The 24,266-nt window shown below is 39.6% G+C and overlaps 1 protein-coding gene across 2 annotated transcripts in view; it reads right to left on the bottom strand.

Moving 5' to 3' along the window:
* Positions 1–4,159: 4,159 nt before the first annotated feature.
* Positions 4,160–24,266, bottom strand: part of LOC125769071 (heparan sulfate glucosamine 3-O-sulfotransferase 5) — a 52,622-nt gene continuing 32,515 nt past the window's right edge. For both annotated transcript variants that reach the window (XM_049437502.1, XM_049437501.1), the window contains exons 7-8: positions 23,134–23,327; positions 4,160–17,378 (exon numbers count right to left, since the gene is read on the bottom strand). In XM_049437502.1, coding sequence (XP_049293459.1) covers positions 17,155–17,378; positions 23,134–23,327 — 418 coding nt within the window. In that variant the 3' untranslated portion in view covers positions 4,160–17,154. The remainder of the gene's footprint in view (positions 17,379–23,133; positions 23,328–24,266) is intronic.

Genomic DNA, 24,266 nt, shown 5'->3' on the forward strand with positions numbered 1-24,266 from the left:
TATTGCTCACAAGTTTTGCCTTCAAACAACCCTTTCTCTCTGTATGTTTTTTTCACCTCGCTTTTAACTCGCTTGAAAGCATATCGTTTGAATCAAGAAGTTAAGTCATGCTAAATCAAACCCATTTTAAGCACCCCTTTTTTTCCTACCGAATACCTTAGCTGATATGTTTTCTCCAGTTTCTTTTTATAAGTACGCTTATTGTTGAATTGAACCGTTTTGATACGCACGACGCCAAAAGGAGATTATGAGAAAGGAAGAGAGTGCTTTTAAAGCAAAAATCAACACGACCCAATTTAGTAAAAAAAAAATCGTTGATTCCATTACTCGGGAAGATAAAGATGATTTAAAGAGCAACGCATTAAAGAATGATACGAAAGAATCTTGTTCCCTATCCGGTTTGGTGTAATTGAGTGAGGTGAAAGCTGGAATGGTGCATCGTTCCTTTCTCTGTATCTTCAAACACCTTCCTACGGACACTGGTTGTAGGGGGAGGTTTGTTGATGGGCCTCGGCCTCGTTTGAATTAAAGGCCTTTAGATGTCATGGATGCATTTTTCATATCCCTTCCGTTTCTTGTGCTTACTTTTCCATGTTTTCTCCTTCGCACCGTGCTCGGGATGTTGATTTTACTAATTTTGTTATCATTCATTTATAACTTCAAAGGCAGCAATAAGATGAAACACACGTGATGGTAAGATTTTGTTTCTTTCTTTACTTTTTGAAGTCATTTCTTTACCATTTTCATGTCGTTTGGGGATTTTTCAGCAAAGTTCCAAGCAGCGATTTGTTTGCATTTTAATATTTAAATGCGCATCTTTGCTTGGGTAACAGATAAAACGGGAGGAAATTCACACTTTTCTGTTGGCCTAGCTGATGGATGGTGGGACATTTTACACTGAAATGGTACAATCTTGAATTAAATTATTGACCTTCTTGGTACATCAACAAAAAATCAGTATATATGAAGGAATTTATCACATGGAATAAACATAATCTCGGCTTTTTTTTTATTCTCATACGAAAGCCCTTCCCTACATCTGATCTTCCCTAAATTTACATGGAAGGAAATTTAATTTGATAAATTGTATAATAGTTTCCTTTTATCTTAGATAACAGATCCTTCCGGGAAGATAATGTCATGGACAGAGTAAAATAAATCCATTTTTTTCACGGAATTCAATCACTAACCACCATCGCTTTGAAAAACAAAAGATTCACTATTCCACCGTCGGGAATCCATCTGTTGGGGAGGACTTCCCTCATTTCACACTTTTACTATGTCCAGGTTGGGATTTTTTCCTTTTATATCCCGAAAGGGCTCGAATTCCCACAGGATCATCGTAACTGAATTTCCACGGAATAAGATTTTACAGGTTAGGAAGATTTGATTTGCTCTTTGGCTATTCGTTTTTCCCAGGGCGGGGGGAAGTTTTGTGGCCATGGCTAAAGACTGCTTGACTGCGGACTAAATGATGTGGAATAGGTGTGCATAGCAAAGGTGCAAGCAATGTAGATAGGTAGCGTCCAACAAACCCAATGAAAAGCCTCGAGCAAAGGACAAAGCTTTGATCTTGTATACAAAAGCTCAAAAGTTTGCTATGTAAAGGTAGCGACAAAGATTTATATTTATATGCTACTAGTATACGTTTGATGTTCAACTTATTTTTGGCAGATGTAGAAAGATTTGATGTAATTATTGAAGCGTGTCCCGTAAGGATGTGCAAAAATTATTAGCACAACTAAATAAATTGCTTAGTCGCCTAAATGTAGGCAATACACACAACATCAGGATTCTTCAGCATTCTTCAGCTGTGAGTTGGGAAATATAACAAATTTAACCATTTCGCAACAAATTTCCTTTGTTAGCTAATATATATAATGATTTAAATCTTAAAGCTCTTTTATAACATTTTGGGGAAAAGATCGTCTATCTGTTCTCAATCATATTTCCCTCTCCATCTCTGTCGGTTTGTTTCAGTGAGATATTTTCTAAAAGTTCCTATAAACAAAACATTTTCCATAAAACCTGATGCATTAATATTTGCGCATCTTACGGCTTTGCCATTCCGAATGAATATGGCCGGGTTTGTTGGAAAGTTTTGTGATCCATACGTTCAGTTTTATTCATATCGTTCGCGTTCGTTATGCTCAAACCTCCCAGTCGAACCGCTCCTTTTCCTTTCATTTTTGCATTGTTTTTGAAAGCATGCGGCTCAAGAAAAACAATCCGAGCCGTATGAGAAGGAACCAAGGAACCAAAAAATAAACCAGACAAACGAAAAACAAAACAAAAGTGTTAGTTTAGGCTGTCCCGGTGTTGACCTTCGAACAGATCGTACCACTTTGTACCGAGCGGTTGTGTGGAGTAGCTTTCGGAAATGTGGAAAGCATAACTAAAGCCTCAGTCCCCCAATACCATAGGAAAGATAGGAAAAAACTGCCAAAAACAGCCCAGCCACTAGCATAAAGCGCATCGTGATGAACAAAAGCAATGCGCGGTGCGAAAATACGGCTTTTATTTTTACTGTTTTGGTGTTTTGCTGTTTTTTTTTCTTCGATTTTGTTTTCGGAGTTTCTTCCCTAACGAAGTCCATTTTGTTGTTTGGGGGAAAACTTTCTCAAGCGTAGTATTTACTACCCAAAATCCCTCCCAACCACGGCACGGCATTATTCCACCCATTTTCCAATCGTTCGTTTAGTGTTGTTTTTCTTAACCTTTCGGATCGGTGTTTGTTACGTTTCACGTAAATATCAATCGACTGGATGGAAATGGAAAAATGGAACCAAAAAACAAAGCAAAAAAAAGCACAACCACCCACCAGCACCACATTCAGTCAAAACCTTTCGGCACGTAATAAGAACTGGGAACAAAGAGAAAAAAAAGCACCAAAACTCCCATTCGTTTGCCGTTTTTACGATCATCGATAGCAGGATCATTTCCGGTGGTTATGGTGTACAATAGTTTGTTGTGTGTGTGTGCTTTTTTTCCTTTCTCTTTCCCCCTTCCAGTTTCAGTTTTATTGGTTGCGCCACTGGTTCGTTTCCGGGTTGTTCCCTTATCCGGTCGAAACGTGATCATGATTTCCTTCCGTACATAAGCTTTGTGTAACTTTTCACTTCTTGCGGAGTGAAAATGTTGTGGTAAACGCACCTTTCTATCTAGCTACCTTTAAGGTAAAACAATCTAAGATCCAGCTAAAGCCCAGCCTTTTAGGTGTTTTGTTAAGTAAAAATGGAAGATTAAATTTCAATTGCCTTTAATATTGCTTCTCCCACTTGCACAGCACAACTATCACGACGACAGTGGATAAAAAACCTCCAAATCGTTTCCCTTCTTTTGTTGGAACTGGGAAAAGCGATGAATTTCCCCCCCAAAAACGGTTGGTTATTTGTTTTGGAGGGTCATTTCAGCTACCAAACAATCCCGTTCCGAATGAACGAAGGGTAGGAAATAAAATATGTTCCTATCCTATCTCGCGCGACTTCAACCTCATGTCCCAACGCAACCCTGCACCGAATTACACCGAAAAGCCGAAGCAACAGTAGTAACGTCGATGGCCATTGGCAGGGTCGATTTGGATCCTTGTTTTGACGTGCCTATTGTTTTTTTTTCCCTCCTCTTCTTTTTTTTTTGGTCGATGGTATCGCTTCCTACTTTCAATTGTGGGAAAGAAGCCCGCGATGGGGCGGCCCTTTTGTATGGGCGGTTCGGTTGTAGAAGTGTATTGAAGAAGGTTATAAATTATTTACGATACTGTCGGCGGGCGAAATATGTGCAAAGTTTCCGCATTTCCCGCCAAAAACTTTTCTCGGATCCTAGAATGCTCTCTCTCGTCGTCCGCTTGTCGGAACGGATCGGTCGGAAAACAGGGGGAAAAGGGGGAGTTGGGGGGGGGGGGGGGGACGTAAAGACGAAACACGTTTGCACCAGTAACCGGTTACCTTGTCTCGGGGTTTTACGCCATTTTCCTGGCAACCATCGGTGTGGTTTGAAGATAAGAAACGTACGGTTTTGCTATTGGGAAATTATTGTGCTGCGAAAGTTAATCGTTCCCATTCGCCGTTCCAGCGAATACTGTGCTGGGCTGAGCTGTTTTTTGTGTGCCCGGTCGTTATCCTTTAACTTTTTGCCTAAAGGGGTTTGTTCGTTTATATTTTTCTTGCTTCTAAGCGATAGAAATGTAGCACCGAAATTAAAGCACCTGCCCTCGAGCCGGAAACGACAGCCGTTTGACTGTGCTTGACGTTTTCGAAGGATATTAATCGGGGTTCGGTTAACGGGGATCGCTTTTGCTTGAAGAACGGTTTCCCGATTTCTTACCATGGATGGATGTATTTTCCTGCCCCACGGTGGTTTTGTAATTTCCAATATCTAAGCTACCGAAATTTGTGCTTCCCTTTTTTATGTTCTGCAAAGAACATTTGATTTTGATGAGCTGTGTTCATAGAAGAAAAAATCACCAGCAAGCAACAAATTTTGGTTCTGTATGTCAATAAATAAGAAGTATTTAAACAATAAATTTTTCTATAACTTTATGGGGTTAGTACAATTATAGTATTCTTTGCCTGTTTTAAATCATATGTTTTATGGGAAAAAGTGATTTTATGTGAGAGCAAAATTATTATAAAACATGCAAATTTCTTGTTCTCGATTCAAATTTCCACAAATAATGATGGATCGTGAGCGAATGAGCTTCCTCAAATGAAGAAATGAAAATTTCTTCGAAAATGAAAGGAAATATAAATCAGTGTAATTCTGAAAAATTTAATTTTGCGAAGCATTCGTTATCAAATTAAAATTGTTAAATTTACTTTATATTTATACACCTAGCCCAATAAATTACTTTTAGCGATATTCACACAGCGTTCAGTGTGCTCTTTGGACTGCAATTCGCTCAGAGTAGAGCTAGCTCCGCGCGCTCTTTTGAGAGAGCTAGTTGACCCATCCTTATTCACAGGCAATGATCATTTTGGTCTATCATCGTGCTATTGCAGAAAAAGTAAGGAGTATTTTTTGTACACAAAGCATGCACAAATCATTAGCAAAACATGATAAGAAAACATTATTTATGTTCTTTCACATCAAAATAAATTAGCTATTTGTTTATGGTATTCTATAAAGCCTGAAGGTTGAAGGAAGATTCGAAGAAGTCTCTGAGTCATATCCATAAACGGAGAACATAAGGATGCCCAGAAGCGGTACAGTAGATGCAGAAATAAAATACAATCCTTATCATTTTAACCAACAAAAAAGGAGAGCTGTCGGCTATTATACGAAAGATTCCCAAAACTGGTGACTTCGGCGTAAGATAGTATTCAATCATTTATTCACTTCAATCATTTATCAACTGATCCAATACCCGGTTGATAGATGAGCCTGAATAAATGGTACATTAATTTTAGTTGACGTATGCAAATAATTTAGTTTGTAGGCTTGCAACAGTCGTAGTAATTAAAAATTAACAGGAAATTTACTCCTTCAAAGAGTGGAATATTTAAAAAACAATTGAACCTCAAATAAATAGATCTGAGATTGATGGATTAATTGATAGATTAGCGGAGAAATTAGGTTTAATTGTAAATTGTTTTGGATGATTTATACTACAAGCAACTTTTGATAGGCACATAAAAGCAAGAAAGATAAACGGAATTTATTTTCCGCAATTAGGACTTATTAGCTATCTCTATTGCGTGTTGCTGCTAATTTATCGGGATGTGATTGCATCCAAGCAATACACTACCATCATCGTTTGATTGAGCGTTTGACAGGTTAAATTATATATAATTGTAACAACAATATCTTTCAAAGCTATGAAGCAAAAGTAATCAATTTATATAATTATCCATTCGCTCAAAACTGTGTTTTTATTCAGTTTAAAATACCTTCGAAAACGTAGCGTCGAATTTGAGTTCGAAACCACTTACACTACAAGCCATATAGCTTGATGTTGGTTGGTATTTGGTATGCAAAAGCCACTACCAACTCTCGAACATAAAATTAGCATTCATTGCTCGATTGCTCCCCCCGGTTTCCCTTTTAAAATCTGCCCAAGTTTGCCCAAATATACCGACGCCGGGGATTCGCCGGTTTCGCATAACTTTTTCCGATAATTGGAAAGTTCCCTTATCCGGAAATTACATCACATCACATCAGCCATGTCGTATCGTTCGGATGAGCGCTCGCGACGCAAACCCATGCGGTTGCAGCCAATGTAACGCGTTCCAAACATCCGCAAGCAAACGGAATAGTTACGTTCAGCTCGGATAAGATCGGATTGGAAAATCGGAAGGAATAAAATTTTAGCAAAGAAAACTAAAACACAAACATCGATATGAAGAGGGCCATGCAAATATTGACATCAGTTTTACCATCCGTATATGCGGCGACATGTCACGGGGCAAGGACTTCTGGTGGTTCTTGGCGGCGGCTGGAAGTAGCAGCGGAAGAAGTTTCGCGTCACGTTTCCAGTAGGTATGTAGGTACTTCCGGAAAATGGTCAGCGAAAGGGAGATGAAAACCAGTCAAGAAAATAAAATAAATTGAGTTGCCAGCTAGGAAGGTCACCTATGCCCAGGTCGAAAGATCAAAAATCGAGTAAAACCGTCTGCTTTTCGGTAAACATTTGATAAGCATCGGGTACATTGTGTCAGAAGAAGCAGAAAATGGAGAAGAAAAACACGCACACACACATACGCGCGAATGAATCAAGCAAAGTACAAACGCAAACTGGAATTATTATCGATTCCGATTGCGTTCGGTTGTTTGTTTATTTTAATAAATGTTGCTCAACGTTTTACTTGCCCTTACGGACAGAGAGGTGGGTGAAAGGTGAGGACTACAATCAAACAAAAACCTACTTCACTTTAATCGATCGATCGAGTGATCTCGTTTAAAAAACGCTACCTTTTCTTTCATGTCGTGTACGCAACGATTGAAGTCGGATGTTCGGAACTGATCCGATCGTTATGAAAAATGGTTGTTTTCATTATGAGGGAATATAATGTTTGTTTTTTTTTTTCGTTTGGTGTGTGTGTTTTTTTCGTCGAAAGGAAATGATTGTTTCCGATGAAAAGAAAATACGCTAGGATAAGAAAATGGGTTCTTTTTTTTCTTATGCACAAGAACAGGGGAGCAACATAATGATGCACCATGTTAATGATGGTTTGCCACGTAAGCATTTCAAACCACTTCACTCCATTACGGTGCGTACCATGATTGATTACCTGTTGCGTAAATGCTAGCTTGAAATATGGATTTACTACAATCCCCAGAATATGCTTTTTTCAAGCAAAAAAAACTAAACCACTTCAGAAGCTAGTTGTAATGTGTCCAAACGCGATGAATCGTCCCACCGGTACCGGTAATTTATTTCACATTAGAGTAAACCTTCCATTATGATCCTGAGCTCTTTTCCTATACCCCAAAAACACTTCCGAACAAGATTTTGAACATTCAAACAAAGCAAAAAATCGGGAGAGAAAAAATAGGCCATCTGTTTACCATATGCACGAGAAAGTACGGTATAAAAGTCCTGTTGACCTGAATGTTGTGTTACCTGGAAGCTTTTGCTGCTGCATATACAGTAAATGCAGCTATGCATGGAACCATTTGCAGCTATGCAGATCCCCGCCGATTTGTTTAAGCACTATATGAGTTCATTGTACACCTAACGGCACGGTTCACGGGGATGTGGTTGTATAGTTGGGGTTGAAGCGAGCAACGATGCAGAAGCAACAAGATAAACCCCATTCTACTCCACACCGTAACAGCATCCACCAAAAACCAACGTCCTTCCTTCCTTGCACCGTAGTTGAAATAACATGAAAAGCGGAATTTATGTTTAAGCTTTCTATCGAAATCGAATCACCATTCGCAGGCGAAGGATGGAAAACTCGCACGGAACCGATTCGCTGTGGTGAATTGTTTTGCAGTAATTATGTGGATTATGCTCGGTACACGGTGCATCTATCCTTTTCCCCTTTTTTTCCGTTGGATGAGGATTACACACCCCTCTAAGGTTTCGAGTTTAGAGCGCTTTTTCTGTGTGTATGTGTTGTATAAACTCCATTTGATACTGTTGTTATCTTATTTGCTTGCCCATTTATCTAGTGCCATTGTGTTGTGCGCTATCCCGGTTGGTACGCGCATTGATAAACTCGTGGGGAGATATAAATAATTTTCACCGCCGGTTTTCGATTAACCCATTTCCCGGTTGCGATGAAGAGAGATGGCGGTTAGATTAGTGGTGTTTGCTGCTGTCGCATATTGAGACAGAGGGTGGACATTTTGCAAGATAAAATATATTTTGTAAAGTTGGTTGTATTGCAAGAGAGGGCTCGCAGGCAATGTTGGAAATTTGGGAAACAGAGATATTTTTTTGAATATTCGGTCATGTTCTTGAGTTTTACGGTAGAAATCATAAATTTTGCATTTAACTCATGATTTTTTTTTGCAACAATTTTGGGATTGTACGATTTGGTTCAAATATGCAGCATTTTCTTGTATAAGCTGAGGACAGTATTAACGATGCTTCATAATTCCTCTCTCATAGGACTCCTTCCAGGCGAAAAACTCTAAAAAAATAAAATTATTCATGTTCTCCTGGTCTCAATATCTTATCACTCGCTTGAGACCAGGGTCGGACTATATGGCGTCCCTGAGTTTTTAAACTGATTTTTCTACTGCAAGTTGAGGTTATAGTGGATGGGAAACTCTTAGAATCCTTTGCTTCCACCAAGGGTCTGAGTCAAGGAGATGGGTTTGCCTGTCTACTTTTCAAATTAGCGCTGGAGAGGGCCATCCGCGACTCAGAAGTTAAAACTTCCAGGATCTATCTTCTATAAGTCAATCCAGATCCTAGCATGTGCTGAACACATGATTGGTTTTAGCTCTTCTACGTACCGGACACTTATCAACGAGGTAAAAACCAAACTGATGTTGGCGCCACCAGTGGCTCTGCTAACTAACGCAGGAGTGAGGAACAGATTGATTGTTTCTTAAGAAGTCGTCCAAAAACTTCAATTATTTTGGGTCTTCTCGCTATAATGCCGAGCTCCATGAGATGATGGGCTGATCATGTCATTCGAATGGTACCGGACAACTCACTACGCAAAGTCCTCTTAGGTTGTCCACATGGACAGATGAGGCGTTGCAGACCCAAAATTAGATGGAGGGAATACCATTTATGCGACCGACAGAAAGGCATCGATAATCGATTGGCAAACCACGGTGCACAACCTCAACCGGATGAGAATACTCCTTGTAACAGGTCAAGCCTACAAAGCGGTTTACAGCACCTGACTTGGAGTCGTCCTGTTGAAACTAATTCTGGCATCATCGCTAGTCAATCATTAGCTTCAAACGATCCACTTGATGACTGTAAAGAAATGAATTTAGTGGTTGGCTCATAATAGATGATTCCCTACCATTCCCATCAAATACACAGCAAAACCTTTCTGACTGTTTGTCCACGCCTGACCCAAAAATGTTTCACAAAAAATAAAATTCCATCTTATTTGTTCTGCTCTTTCCCACTGTGTGACTTTCTGAACATATATCATTTTCCCATTACATTTTGTTTCTGGTGCTGGTGGTTTACAGTACACCCTGTACGGGATGTTCGTAAATTATATTGTTACACGCGTCCTTCATCCACCGAAAGGAAGTGCAATATTTACATATGGTTGTAGGATCATAGGAAATTAATATGTGCAAAAAAGAAGAAGTAAAATTCGCTTTAAAAAAAAACTCTTCAGTGAATCTCGCCTTGCCATTTTCCTCATCGTTGCGGATGGCGTAAAAATTATTCATCACCAAGAACAAATCCACTCCACGGTTCTGCGCAAGTAGTAGCGTCGCCAGAGCACGTAAAATTGGAACTTGCCATTGTTTCAACATTACTCCCAACCCAACCCCAAAACTCAAAAATGCTGGAATGAAATGATAAAATATTTCCAGCATTAATCTTCTGCACTTCTTTTGTCATCGCGTATCGCGGAAACCGAGAATGGGAAGGTTTTTTCTGTTATTTTCTATCTTTCGCTCGCTCTCTCGTTCTCTTTCTCTCCGTTCCACGCACTATGGTGCAACAGTGGTTCGTCGATCATGGTGCACGGTGGTTGTTACACCCCAGGCCACTTCTACGCACATACACACACACACTTGCGAATGTTAGGGTGAGGTTTAAAATTGTACCATAAATTGTTAGCTTGACGGTATTTTTGTGTTGCGTTTCTTTTTTGCTTTTCATTTTGTTGGTGCCGGTGCCGTATTTTACGACCCAAGCAGTGGGACCCACGTGGTCGTTACGGTCACGCAAGGTGGGATTTGACAGTGCAGAATGATAGAAGGGAAAGCGCATGATAAGAACGTACGCTTTGGCTTCCTCCCGAAGGGGTTACTAATATTTGTAACGGTGATGGACACACCGGCACTGTATCGTGTTGATGTAGAAGGTACACGAGTGTGTGCACTTTTTGCCATTTTAACGTTATTTTAGACAAAAAAAATATGTTAGCTTAATATTACTAAATTATATAAAATTTTAGAGTTTACGAATGATTCGACCCGTTTCAAAAGATGTCAACGCTATATAAGCTCAAATCTTCTCTAAACCATCATTATCAAATGCTAGGCGCTGGAATGTATGCAAAAGCACGCATTTTCCTAGCATCTTTAAATAAATCGAATCACCAAGCAACGAACCGCTACTTTATGCGCTCTTTACTTCACTTAACGTTGCTTTTACTTCCTTCCTTGCATAAAAATGTAACCCTTTTTGCTTTTGTTCGTGGTAAAAACGACATCAAGCTGGTTGGCCACCCCCGGTTACTAGCAGCGAGCAGCGAAATGTAGGCTGATCCCTCTTTTTTCTGGCACGGACAAACGAATGTTCCCACGGTACAAAAAGGCAAAAAGAAATTCGCTAAAGCTCTGACAGTATGTCCTCGATCCAAGATCCATGTTCCGTTTGCAAAAAAAAAAAACCGAACACGTGACAGTTATGACGCATCACGCTGAAGGTGGAAAAGCTTGAGCCGAGTTAAGCAGATTAAAGCGTAAACGAGTGACGGGTAAAAAGACAAACCGGGTAGGGACGGGAAGGAAACAAAAGGGAAGAAGTACAAACAAAATACAGAAACATGCACACACACCAACAAACGTTAGCTCCTAGTCAGGAAACAATCCGGATGCAGCAAATGGAAGCAACACAAAAAAAAACGTTACATCGCCAGACCAGACAACCTTACCCGGTCGGGATATCTGTCTGCATGACCTTTTTCTGTAAACGTCATCTTACTTGGACTTACGGACTGTTGTTACGGACATGAAAAATGCAAAAAAAGTGTCTTTTGTTTAACCGGAACTGAAACATTGCTGCAGTCATCTTACGGTTAGTAGAGAAGGGTTTTTGCGAGGAAAACAACCAAATTCTGAGAACGGAAGAGGGTTTGCTAGGTAAATTCGATTTTACCGGTTGAAGTTAAATATTTTAAAGCGAAATGTTTGTAAGCTATTCACTAGTAACAATATTTTTTGGTTGTAAATAATTAATTCCAATTGAAACTTCCCAATGTTACATTCGACAAACCAAACCAAAACAAGTTTATTGTAATTAAAAAATGAAAAACACATATTTTCAAAGTATCTTCCTCGTGAAAAACCAGCTTTGATCTAAAACATCCTTCTTGCAAGGTAGTTTTCCTTTCATACTCCTAAATAAGCTAGTGAGGTATTCCTTATCTAGATAACCCCAAGAACGGACCCACTTGAGATCGGTGATATCGGAAGAAAGAAGCCGAAACCGAGAAAAGCAACCTATCAAGCACTCATGACAAGAGAATGAAAGCAATACGAGGCCTGATCCGATCGATGCCCAACCACTGCCCACCGTCGGCAAACCCCTTCCGAACCCATTGAGTGTGGGTTGGGCAGGCTGTAGAATTGGTGACGGCATTCCACTCTAACCTCGTTCCATCGTCGTTCAACTGCTCCTCCCCTCCCTTTGGGGCACATTATGCAAATGGTTCTAATTATTTGATTTCCAAACAGGAAACTTTTCCCGTTAGCCAAACGTTGGGCTATCTCGTTTGTTCACCTTCCTCTCGGTTCACATTCCCGGCATGGGGTTTTTGGGGAGGTGTGGGGGCTATCAGGTGTACGTTGTGTGTTTGTGACACACGCTGTTACGTGATGATGGTTGGATGGTTTGTGGGGTGGTTTGGAGTACTAGCCCCCCTCCGGCAGAAAGATTCACGTGAAGTGGGTACCAAAGCAAGAAAAAAAGGGAAAAACGAAACAGTGGACAAACGAGTGCCTGCTAAAGTTCGGTAAGAGTGACTTCGTGAAGTGCTACCTACTCGCTATCCGTTCTAGTGCGGAGGGAGCATTTTTTTTCCTGTTATTCAGGTTCCCGTTCTACTTGACCAACTTGACTTGATTGTTCGAGCATTTTTTTTTTTTGGCAGACGATAAAAATGACCCTTGCGAGTGAATCTTATCACAGCACAAAGCGAAAAGAAAGAAGAAAAAAAACCGCCCGAAAGAATGTTAGGTGAAAAGTTGATGCAACTCTGTGTGAGACGTGACGGGTGTCGTTCCCATCCCTTTTACCATCGGTTCATTGTGTGTTATCGTTTTTTTTTTTTGGGAAAGCAATTTAAATGTACGCTCAGCGATATCGAAGCACACTTACGCGAGTGTCCAACCACCGGTCAAAAACCTGGGCTGTGGCATGATGCAACAATTTTGCTCCGATTTTCGAATCACTTCCCGGAACAGAACAGCAAAAGAAACCATTGCCACGCGGGTGGACCACCAACGAGGTCAACTTATCGCAACAGCACACGAATGCACGCGATTCACCCTTCTGGGTGTCGTTGCGGCCAACTGGACCTGAACGGTTGAAGGCCACCCGACCCGTTTTCGGGCCGCGTTTTGACGAGAACACAACTGGAATGACCTTTTCGAGGATGTAAATTCAAGAGCTTTACCACGCGGCCACACTGCAAAGTGCCCCGGGGCCGGGGGAGTCACCTTCATTCGTTGTAATGGATTTTTCATTACCCATTCGTTGTGGGTGGCGAAGGAAGTGGAAGAAAGCCGACGCTTGAAAACCCAGGAATTGAAGATTATTATGCACGTACACGTTCAGCGGTGTCGGAAGCGGCAAACGATAAGGCTACTCACGATGGCATCTGAAGGTGCTTTTCGTGGAATATTGATTGCAGTGGAAACGAAGTGTTTGGGTTTTATTTTTTTCTTTGCACATTTCAACAATCTGATTCATGCTTTACGAAGTACTTTAGGAGAAGTTTCAGCTCTTTCAGAAGTTTCAGGGTAGAAAGATATACTAAATACGAATTCTTTAGTTTATTAACTACTGTTTCAAATGCTTTCTTTTCATCGTTACATTCAACTAAAACATTTTAATAAAAATCGATAAACCGCTAACAAAACACCATTCAACACTCACTGCTGCACAGGCACTTTTTCACTTTTTTTAATGCAACACACACACACACGAAAAAGAGAAAACAAACATAAGCTCCCCGAGCGTTGCACTGCTGTCAGATGCAAAAATTTGTCAACAATGCTAACGAATTGGCTTTTGCGCTCACCACGCTGCCTACCATGGAGGCGCCTGGTAGCTTTCATTAATCCCATCCCGCAGGCATGCGGAACGGCACGACACATATGTGACCATCCCACCAACCTCGGTGTGAAGCGAATGTACAGTTTCACGCTGAAAATAGGATTACTCAGCTAGTTTCGGTCAGCATCTTGCATCACCTCACATCATGCTGTTTGCAAGCGTCCGTCCGTTCGCGATGGAGACGCATGGTGCTCCGTAGGATGTGGATTAATTTAAAACCAAACAAAAAAAAAACAAAACGCTTCGAAAAGAAAAATTGACACGATGCTCAAATCTTCATCGAATGATAACGCATGTAGAAGTGTGCATATGAAGGGTGCATCCATCGAGAACCATTTTTTTTTGGGGGGTTTCTATCTCAAAATGTCAATCATCAACGGGGGGAAGCCATGTTTGCTAACACAGGACAGATGTATGTGTCCGTGTTTTTTTCTTCTTTTTGTTCTAATAGTTCCATTTTCTTTTCAAACTCTCGGCACATGTTTGTCTCGCAAAACACACGTCCACGATTGGCCGCAAATCGAAAAGTCACCAAAAATTGGTGTGCGTTTTTCGATTTCGATTTGCGAGCGCTTTTTTTTTGCGCTCAGTATCGAAAATGTGGTGTGTTTTTTGTCTGCCGTTAGGGGTTTTTGTTTTTTTTTGTTGGTTCTCTACATCAACAAACTGAAGCATATTCTTCTCGATCGTAACGACCACTTTTTTCCTGTATCCTTTTCACACTGTTTTCGCTGCTGGGCTTTGGCGTGAGAAAACCACCAACCACCAGCGAACGGTGAAGCACATTCTATCATCAGCTTTTCCTCGTGGGGCTTTCACTGCCCGTTTTGCTTGGGTTTTCCCAACCGCCTTCAGCCTTGTATTTCCCCCCACACTAGAAGAGATGAAGATCCTAGAAAATGGCAAGCAAAGTGAACAGTACGAGCAGGTTGCAGTTTGTTTACCACCACCATCGCCAGCCACCAGCCGCGTCGCAGCCGCGCGCGTTGAAAAGTCACGTACTTTTACGCTCATACACGTGTGACCTCGATGAATTTTTTGGACGCAAAACTTAATCCGTTACCAATTCATACGGCAAGCAATCTGTGGGGACTTTTTTTCCCCCCCTGCAAGGGTTGGACTGCGGGAGAAGATGACGAAGTGTAGAGAGGAACGAAAACTCGGCCCACACCAATATGATATACGTTGGTGTATGTTTGTCCGTATGTTCCGTAATGTGCACGATTCACCATCGAATGGACATTGCAATGAACTCGGATTTTCGGATTCATACGGTTCCACATTTTCCCACGGTCTACGGCACCCGTTTTCGCTTATGCTGGCCATTTTGGATTCCCGGTATCATGCAGCATCGAAGGAGAACGGTGGCAAAAAAATAACGGAAAAGCTCAGACATCTTGTTCGAGCACGTTTCTAGCCAGCACATGTCGCGGTTCACAACGGGCCAGGGATGGGAGTCGGATCGTTAGGGAGCGCCAAGATGCATCGAACCATTCCGAGGGAAAGTCTGGACATTTGTGCAAGCATGCAGCACGGAACGCTACCGAATGGTCGAGCACATTTCAGCTCAATTTGTCCCGGCGAACGACCGATTATTTTCAACTTAAATGTGGCCAAGCTATCGTCGTTGCTCGGCCGGTGCCCAAGAAACGTCGGGAAATGGAGCGAAACAAGTGGCAAGATGAAATCGTTACATTCGTGCCAGGATCGTGCCGCATCATCCTTGTGTGCTGGCGGCAGTGTCCGAAGAACATGGCAAAATTGGGACTCATGAAATATTTCTTCACATTTGCCAAACGAACTACCAGGGTGCTCACTCTGGTACTGGTTTGGTGGTTAACCGGGAATGCAGGATTGTAGATGTAATACGGGAAGAATATTTATAGTACCAAAAAACGGCATACACACTGACCTTACCTATGGACCAGCAACCATATGGATCGAGAGCAGAAGCATTTTCGACCCAAAAAAAAACCACGCTGGCGAACTGAACTGTCGGTGAACAAACAGACCGTTTTCGGTGATCTTTAAATGATTTGGAAATAACATGTTTATCCTAGCGAAACGGAACCCGGGCCAAAAGCAGAAGAGTGCATTGAATGCTTTATAAAAGAGAAAATATACTCTTAAGATGTGCAGAAATAAATGTCGAATTGAATAAAACATTGTTGACAGAACATCAAGTTTTACTGTTGAAAACTTTGGTCTGTATTTGAAATATTTGGTGAGATAAACTTCACACTAAGGCTACGAAGCGATGACGATTGAGGATTTTCTTTAGAACTCAAAACCTCAGGCGCTCACGAGTGATTGGTGTTTTTAAGGAAAGCCTGGCACATCAACCAAAGTCTAAAATATGTTTGGAGACAATTTTTAAGGAATTGCTTTTATAGATCCAAAAAGCGCGTGACACAAGTTGTGCATAAGGTTTTTTTCACAACCTCAGCTTTTTAAGCGAAAAACGATGGATGAATTTTCTTCCATTAACTAACAAAATATTTATTTGAATTCGTATCCTTAAATCCCATTTTTTAACCATATTTTATATATTTTGAAAAAAAAAACAAAATTCGAGGCTAACCTCAAAAGGTAACGTAAACTTTAGATTTGAGACTCTTTGAGAAACTGAGATAGTTTGAGGGAAAATCTCATCTGTCATGACCCCGAGGCTTAAGATTTAAAACCTGTCTAAAACTTGATGCGAAACAAATTCTAATACAGAAAAAAATAAATCTTTCAAGCGAAGAAAATAAATTATCAACAAAACACGTCTTAATTAAAGAATTATGAACAAAACATGATGAATTTTCCCACTCATAATCTCCATTCCCATCGTTGCGCACCAGCGATCGGTTGCCATATTGTAAGCGATTTCAATTGATTCCTATCTAATATGTTTTTTCATACAAGCAAAGAATTATCTTTCCACTGCGTGAAAAACAATGCCCTTTGTGTATTTCAATTCATAGTTTTTTTTTTGTTGTTGTTATTTTTACATAAACCTATCAAAACCGGGGCAAAGCAACAAATGAACGTTTCGCAAACGGCCCGCCACACGATCACCGGCGGGGATATTTTGACGCATGCATCATTCTGCCGATCCGATACGGTTCGCAATATACAAACTACGATCGAAGTAAATTGGCCGGCAACTTTTACGGCACGGCCCGCCATGTATTACTCACCTTCGCCATCATATTGCCCTTCTTTGTTTTTGTCTATTTGCTTGCTTTTGCTCCATCTTACCTACCCAACACTTTTCGATCAGTCTCACTTGGTTAGTTTTGTATATATGTGTATGTGTGTGTGTTTGTGTGTATGCTTGTTTGCGTGTGTATGTGTGTATGCACTTTTTCCATTCGTAGACCACGCACGCTACCGCTGTCGATGGGGACCGGCATGTATTAATGGTGATGGTGATGGGTACATGTTTTTCAGATTGTTTTCACTCTGACTTCATTTTCGCTGCACATCCGGTTTTTGCAGCCGACTCCCATCTACTCTTCCGGCCATCCGAGATCCTCACCGACGAGTTCGTAGAATTTTTGATTGTGTTCAACGAAGAACTTACGCAACTTCGATATCACAACCGGATCGACGCGTGGGTGCTTCCGGCCTTTCGTTTCCCGCAGACACTTGTCGCCGGTTTCGTTACGCAGACAGTAGAAGCCTTTCGTTTCGTTGAAGTAGAAGTTATTGCTACCGATCCGTGGCTCGATACCTGCGAGTGGATGATAAGAGAGCAAAGGAGAAGTGTGTATGAGAGAGAAGGGAAAGAGTAAAAGCAAAAAAGGAAGAAAGAAACAAACGACCAAACTATCCGACCGTACCGAAGCTATGTGAAACAACCGTAAACTAATACTCAGTAACTGTACTGCGATACAATGTATGAACGATTGCACTTATGAGGCAATCCTTTTTTCATCCATTCAGGCAACACACACACACAAGCCGGGGTAGAATTAAAACTTTTCCAACCGCACACGCAACATGGCGCTGAATGTGGAAAATTAAACGAGAAATCTCTCCAAAACTTAACCGGCCGCACGGTGGAGAATGTAGGTTAAGTACAGTTGCCTGGCTAAACGTAACCGTAGCCGTAAGGCTTCAGCAGTGAAAACCTTCACCACCCCCTACAAAGCTGTATAGTTTGTGGAACAGGAAGCATGGCTGGACGACAATGTTTCACAATGCAACAAATGTTGTTCTTTAGTTAACCGATGGCAAGTTGATGAAATTATTAAATAAATTACATTATCAAAAAGGGGAACTTCAAATTGGAACAGACTTTCGCATTAAAAGACATCAATTTATAAATTTAGCTAAATTTCCCAAAAAAAGCTAAGGCTGTAGCCGTAGGAGATTGGCAAATTTATTGATATTTTTTATTTATTTTTTAATATTTTTTTATTCATTTTTTAATTAAAACATCATTTGAGTGAAAAGAAACTTATTTCAACCAATTGGTATTAAATTAAATCAATTTAAAATGTTAGCTAAATTTCCCAAAAAAGAGCAAAGGATACATATAGCCTTAGGAAATTTTCAAATTTTAAGAACTTTCTTAAACTTTTCTTTTTTTTATTCTTTTTTTATTTGAGCATTATTTGAGTGAAAAGAAACTTATTTCAACAAAAAAGCATTAAAATACATCAATTTATAAATTTTGATACATTTTTCAAAAAAAAGCTAAGGTTATAGCCGTAGGAGATTGGCAAATTTATAGATCTTTTGTATTTATTTTTTAATATTTTTTTATTCTTTTTTTATTTAAAGCATCATTTGAGTGAAAAAAACTTATTTCAACCAATTGGCATTAAAATAAATCAATTTATAAATTTTGCTAAATTTCCCAAAAAAAAGTTAAGATCCTTTTTTTTATTTGAGCATTATCTGAGTGAAAAGAAATTTATTTCAACAAATACGCATTAAAATACGTCAATTTAAAATTTTTGCTAAATTTCCCAAAAAAAAGGAAAGGATATAGCCTTAGGAGTTTGGAAAAATTATATATATATATTTTTTTGGGGAATGTCCACGAGATGAGATTTTCTTTCGAATTACAGCCATTCTTCTGTTTTAAAAATAGTATACACATTTACAATAATTATATACAACATCTACGTACTTTAAAAAATTAAATGGCACTTGATTTTTTTTTAAACTGTACAATATTTAATGACACTCAATTAATGATATAATTTGTATTTGTTTACCTTTTTATTGCCAGCAAAATTGAGCTATTCTGGCCACCATTACAGAAAACTGCCATGGCCTGAAATTACACGTATAGCGTCTTTTCGCTGAAATTACACGTATAGCGTCTTTTCGCATATTTTTTATATGGAGTTTTGAATTTTTTTCCGACTCGCGACAATTGCTAAGCGTTTAAAGACGTGGTTAGATTCACCCAACACTAATCGAATCAATCGAATCGCGAAAACAATGTGACATCTTTAAAAAATAATTGGACATTTGGACTCATAAAATTGCAAAAGCAAAATGAAAGTCAATTAAGACAAGCAGAAAGACGTCCGATGCTGGCGTAGCATCGTTAGGTTTGTGTGGTTCAAGTGATTCCCTCTTAAAGTAGTGCAGAAAAGGTTCTGTCACAATTATTCTTTCGATGTTGTTTTTTTTGCGAAACCGGTCAGTTCCGACGAGAAGTTTGCACGTTTGAGAAGCATTTTACGTACGCTTTCTGCGATTGGGTAAACTCGTTGACCCACATTCCACGACTCGATCGGAAGCGGATAAAGTGAAGCACTTAAGAGTCGATTGTGTGCCTTGCGTTATTTGTAACTTTGTAATCTATTAATGGAACGGTCATAACAAATGGTGGCTGGAAATATAAAATTCTCTTCCCGTAATGTGATAAGTTTCATTATTTAGCTTCGACCGAGGGAATGGTTCGCTATCGATCACGCATCGAATTATTAATCATCGAATACGATTCGTTGCACCACGCTATCATGCTGTACAATCTGTTAATTATCCTTTCGGGTCGTGTGTAAAAATATCACCCCGTACGCTTTACCAGGAGTCGGAGTGGACGAAACGTACTCTACACGTATGGATGGTGTACAGAGGTACAAACCGACGCTACCCCGACCGACCGAGTGGACAGTGGAAAATCAATAAAATTGAAATGTCAAACCAGGATGGCGTAGGTTGGAAAATACGCTCACGCACCAGAAGGTTCCTTCCGTTCCGCTAATGCGAAACGAAATAAATCAACGTTCCCTGGAGTGTGCTTTGATCTATGCGAGTTAATCACTTACTCGGCTTCCTAATCTCGGCTTGATGTACAAAACAGAGTCGTGAGCAGATTATCCGTGCTGCAAATGGTGGAGTATACTGGTGTGAACTGCTTTGTCTATATAAATGTACGTTTTTTTCTGTGCAAAATCATTGTGAAGTTTATGTGATTACGATTTTAACAAGCTTTAAGGGAGGATATACGCTATATTGTATGGCTAGCGTGTCCATTTGATGCTGTACTCATTTCAGAGTAAGTACAAATAATACTAGAAGAAACATACAAAAATAAGAACATTTTGAAAGCAATTGCATAAATCTAATAGCTGTCATGGCTGATTTCAAAATTTTTATTTTACTACAAAATGGCCAACATTTTCATAGATTTTTAAACTATTTTGATCATAAAACAAAGAGAAATCTTCTGAGTAAAGTGAAAGTGCAAATGAAATCTGTATAGAATATCTGTTGAAAATTTCAAATCAATCGCCAGACGTGTCTCCAGAGAAATTCTGGAAACCGATTTGCAAAATATAATTTTGAGAAAAACGCGTTCAAACATTCAACATTTTTGCATGGCAATGCGTTTACTTAAGCGTTATAAATAATTGGGTAAGTAATTTCGTTCCTTGCCGGTATATTGATTTGAAATTTTCACCAGATGTTTTTGAAACCTTGAGCTTCAAGCAACAATGATAAAAAAATAAAAATCACTTTCTTTTTTCGAACATTGTCTATTTAACTCTTCTTAAATTGAGTTGCTTTTAGTTCGATCTTTATTATGATGCTTTTTATACCTTCTTTATTTTCATCTGTTATTATCTTCAAACGAAATGTAATGTTGGAAAATAGTTCACAAATTATATCTTTGCACATGTAACTAAATTAGAACGTTTTGTTTGTTTCTCCAAAACCCAACCACTCATCAATGTTTGTTGGTGTGTGTGTGAGTGTCTACATGCGTGTACTGTAGTGACATGTTTGTAGAATAAATTGCAATTACAAATGAGCATTCACCCGTCAAATAACCGCGAAATACTGTCGGGGGCAAAAGTTTTCTAATTACTGAAGATGGCAGCTCTGTCAGGCATTCTTCTCTCGTTTACACTGTCTGCTGCTTCGCCGTATTCACATTCCTACAAGGTACCACCACCAAAAACCGAACGGAGCCACATCCGTGTGGTTTACGACCATCCTTGGCAGGGTGCAGGCGAAAGCATCCATTTACTACTTTCCCCTGGTTTGCCGCTGAGCAAACGAAGAGTGATTGTTTTCGTTCATTGGTTAGGAAAATTGAAAAACGCTTCCATCACCGTGAACCGAGTGCGCCCTAGCCTAGTGACGCCGCGTCGGTAGTAGTATTGTGGGTTTTTTCCTGCTTCCACTTTCAAATGCGAACGTACCGATAGAAGCCGATCGGTAAGGAAGGTAAAATGGTAGAAAATGATTTCCTGCTGTTCAGCAAACATTTGCAACTAAGTGAAGGCGCGTAGAGCGCAAGTAGGAAAACATAATCAATAACAGCATGTAGCCGGCTGGCCCACTGGAGCTTTTTTTTTGATGAGTTTTAAATGACTGATGCTTCCGAGCGGCATCGGTAGCAAATGATTGATTGCTCATCGGTTCCGTTGGGTTTGGTGGCGGCAGCTGTTCGATAACCAACTACATGAAACACCTGCAAACGGGGAACCGGGTTAATTAAAACATGATTACCGATCTATCCGATGGATTAGATGCTTATGCTGTGAATGAGCTAAATGTGGACGCATTACAATCCATCGCTTTAAATACCACCGAAGCCTAAAATGAGCTTTATAGTGACGGTTAATGAGCTGCATAAAACGATCCATTTCAAACTAGCACCGGGCAGCAGTGGGTTTCAGAACGGATGTTTAACAAAATTTTCAATGATATTGCTTAACAAGAAGGTTCGTAAAACTATTTTGAGTAAAATACAATTCAATTTTTATTTTACAATAAAAGTTTAGTTTTCGAGCAGGAAGACAATCGCAAAGAAATAATTTAAAGTAAGAAACGATCGATCATGAATATCAGGATACGAAAATGGATAACAAACACGAAGTTTTACGTGTACTTTATGTCCCTGATAGGACATCGTTGAATAAACTTTTGCACATTACGTCTACATTTTGAAAATCAATCATTTTCTCCAATATCAATCATCAAATGAAAGCTTCACAAAAAAGTCCGCACGGCGGGAAATTCATTTCATTAGTACTTGTCCGTTTTTTCATTGTTGAGTATGTTTCAAGTATCTTTTGGATTTAATTTTGTACTTGATATTAAAAGTAAAAAAACCAGCAAAACTAAATTACTTTTTTCAGAGAAATATAATTCTTACAGCACTCACTAAGTTCGAGGAAATGCTTTGTGATTTGTTGAAAGCGTTATGCCAATTATTTTATTGGCAGTATATTTTCATGTCATTTTTTCATTTCCCCAAAAGTACGTGAAAAACAAAATTATTGAATAACACACAAAAATACTTTATGAAAAGAATGTCTTGAATGCGCTGTTTGGAATACCATTGATATTTTGCTAAAAATAACAAAATTTAAAAAAATTAAAAGTTTTATAAAAGCGATATCTAAACCAGATGCTTCACATTATGAGGAATTTTAAACGTTAAGTTTTTTTTTATTGATTAGTTTCCAGTATTTTACTAATAAATCAACCATATATCAATGTAAACATAAAAACTTTCTTTTTCAATGGCTTTAGAAACAAAAATGTGATTCAGCCATTTTACATTAACAAAAAACAATTTTAACAGCAATAAATAATGCGCATGGTAATTAGTTTACTCCTTGAGTTGGTTATTTAACACTAGATTTACCGTACCAATCATTTTGAGTAAAACGCTTCATTTTCGTCACACTATTTTTGGGGTTAAACAATCCTAAGGTAGTTGAAACAGGAATTGTACGTGTATATTATATAGAACTCTTCGAAATTGTTTAATAATTTGCCACGAAAGAAAAACACTTAAAATGCTTGTAAAAAGTACAATATAAAAATATTACAAATTTTATCAAAATGCTTAATCTATATATCCCCCCGAAGACAAACAAAAGATTCACCATTGTTTCGAGCATTAAAATTATTCCCGCAGCATACTTATTCCCCCAAATCTGCCTCATCACCAAAAAACCGAAGTAAATGCAATTAATCCCCGTAGCAATTAAAGTACCACTTACCTAAAAAATCCTCTATTCGGCGCAGTTGCGAAACCGGATCGTCGATAAGCTGGTCACCGTTGACGACCAGCAATTGCTCGCGGGGGAACACCTCCAGCCATCGGTGCACGTGCACATGATACTGCGAGATGGCCAACGGTCGGTACGCCTCGTTGACCGTACCGTTCGGTAGGATGGCCAGCTCCTCAAACGACCTGCCAGGCGCGGGCACAATCCATCCCACAAGGGAACGCAGTCGTTCGGGCAAAAGGGAAGAAAGAAGAAACAATCATAAAAATGAAAGAAAGGCACAAAAGTTCACATTAAAAGTTTCCCATCATTCAATGCTAGCAACAGGGAAATGGGACCGGAGAGTGGGCGAGAGTGGTGAGAAAATAAAATTAAGAAGAAAAAAAAATGACAAAACATCAGCAGACACAAAAACCTTCAGCCATTTCAGCCCGCACAGACGCTGCGGTGTAACCGGTGGGGTGGTCGCTCCCAACGTTCGCCCTCGCTGGTGGAAGTTGGCAACAAAAATTAAAACAAAATTACCAACAAATTAGACCCACGTGAGACCGATGATTAGTGACTTTTCCGTTTGCATTCAGCTTTTTTTTTTGTTAGATAAAATCATTCCCGGCGCCCTTTATGTTTCCTCCCGTCGGGGCGGTAAAGCAAACTGATTGGTTTAAGCGAAAAATGGCACTGCGTCAGCCTTCGGGCGACGTTCAGCAGGATTCGTCTGTGCGATGATCATTACCATCAAATTGTCCTCTCGCTTTCAATACCATTAGTAGCGTTACTTCTATTTCTTTGAAGTGTTAACGCCAACGTACGTTACGTTTGCTATGTTTACATTTCGTTGAAAGTTTTCGGTTTACATTTGAAAAGCCAAAAAATATCCACCTTTTTCTCAACAGAAAAGTATACTGGAATATTTAAAATTTCTTCGAAAAATGGCGCTATGCTTAGTGTGGTTTTTTTCCCCGATCTACTAACTTTTTCCTTCCACTCGAACGCATAGACATGAAAGCGCGCACGGAAGAATATCTACTCACTCGCACAGTCGATTAGAAAAATTGTCAGTTGCAAATGGATGAGGTACTTCAATCTGCCGTGTGGTATTTTTCTTACACCAGCGCCCTACACAA

The sequence above is a fragment of the Anopheles funestus genome, chromosome 3RL (assembly GCF_943734845.2).
Source record: "Anopheles funestus chromosome 3RL, idAnoFuneDA-416_04, whole genome shotgun sequence".
NCBI classification, from domain to species: Eukaryota; Metazoa; Arthropoda; class Insecta; order Diptera; family Culicidae; genus Anopheles; species Anopheles funestus.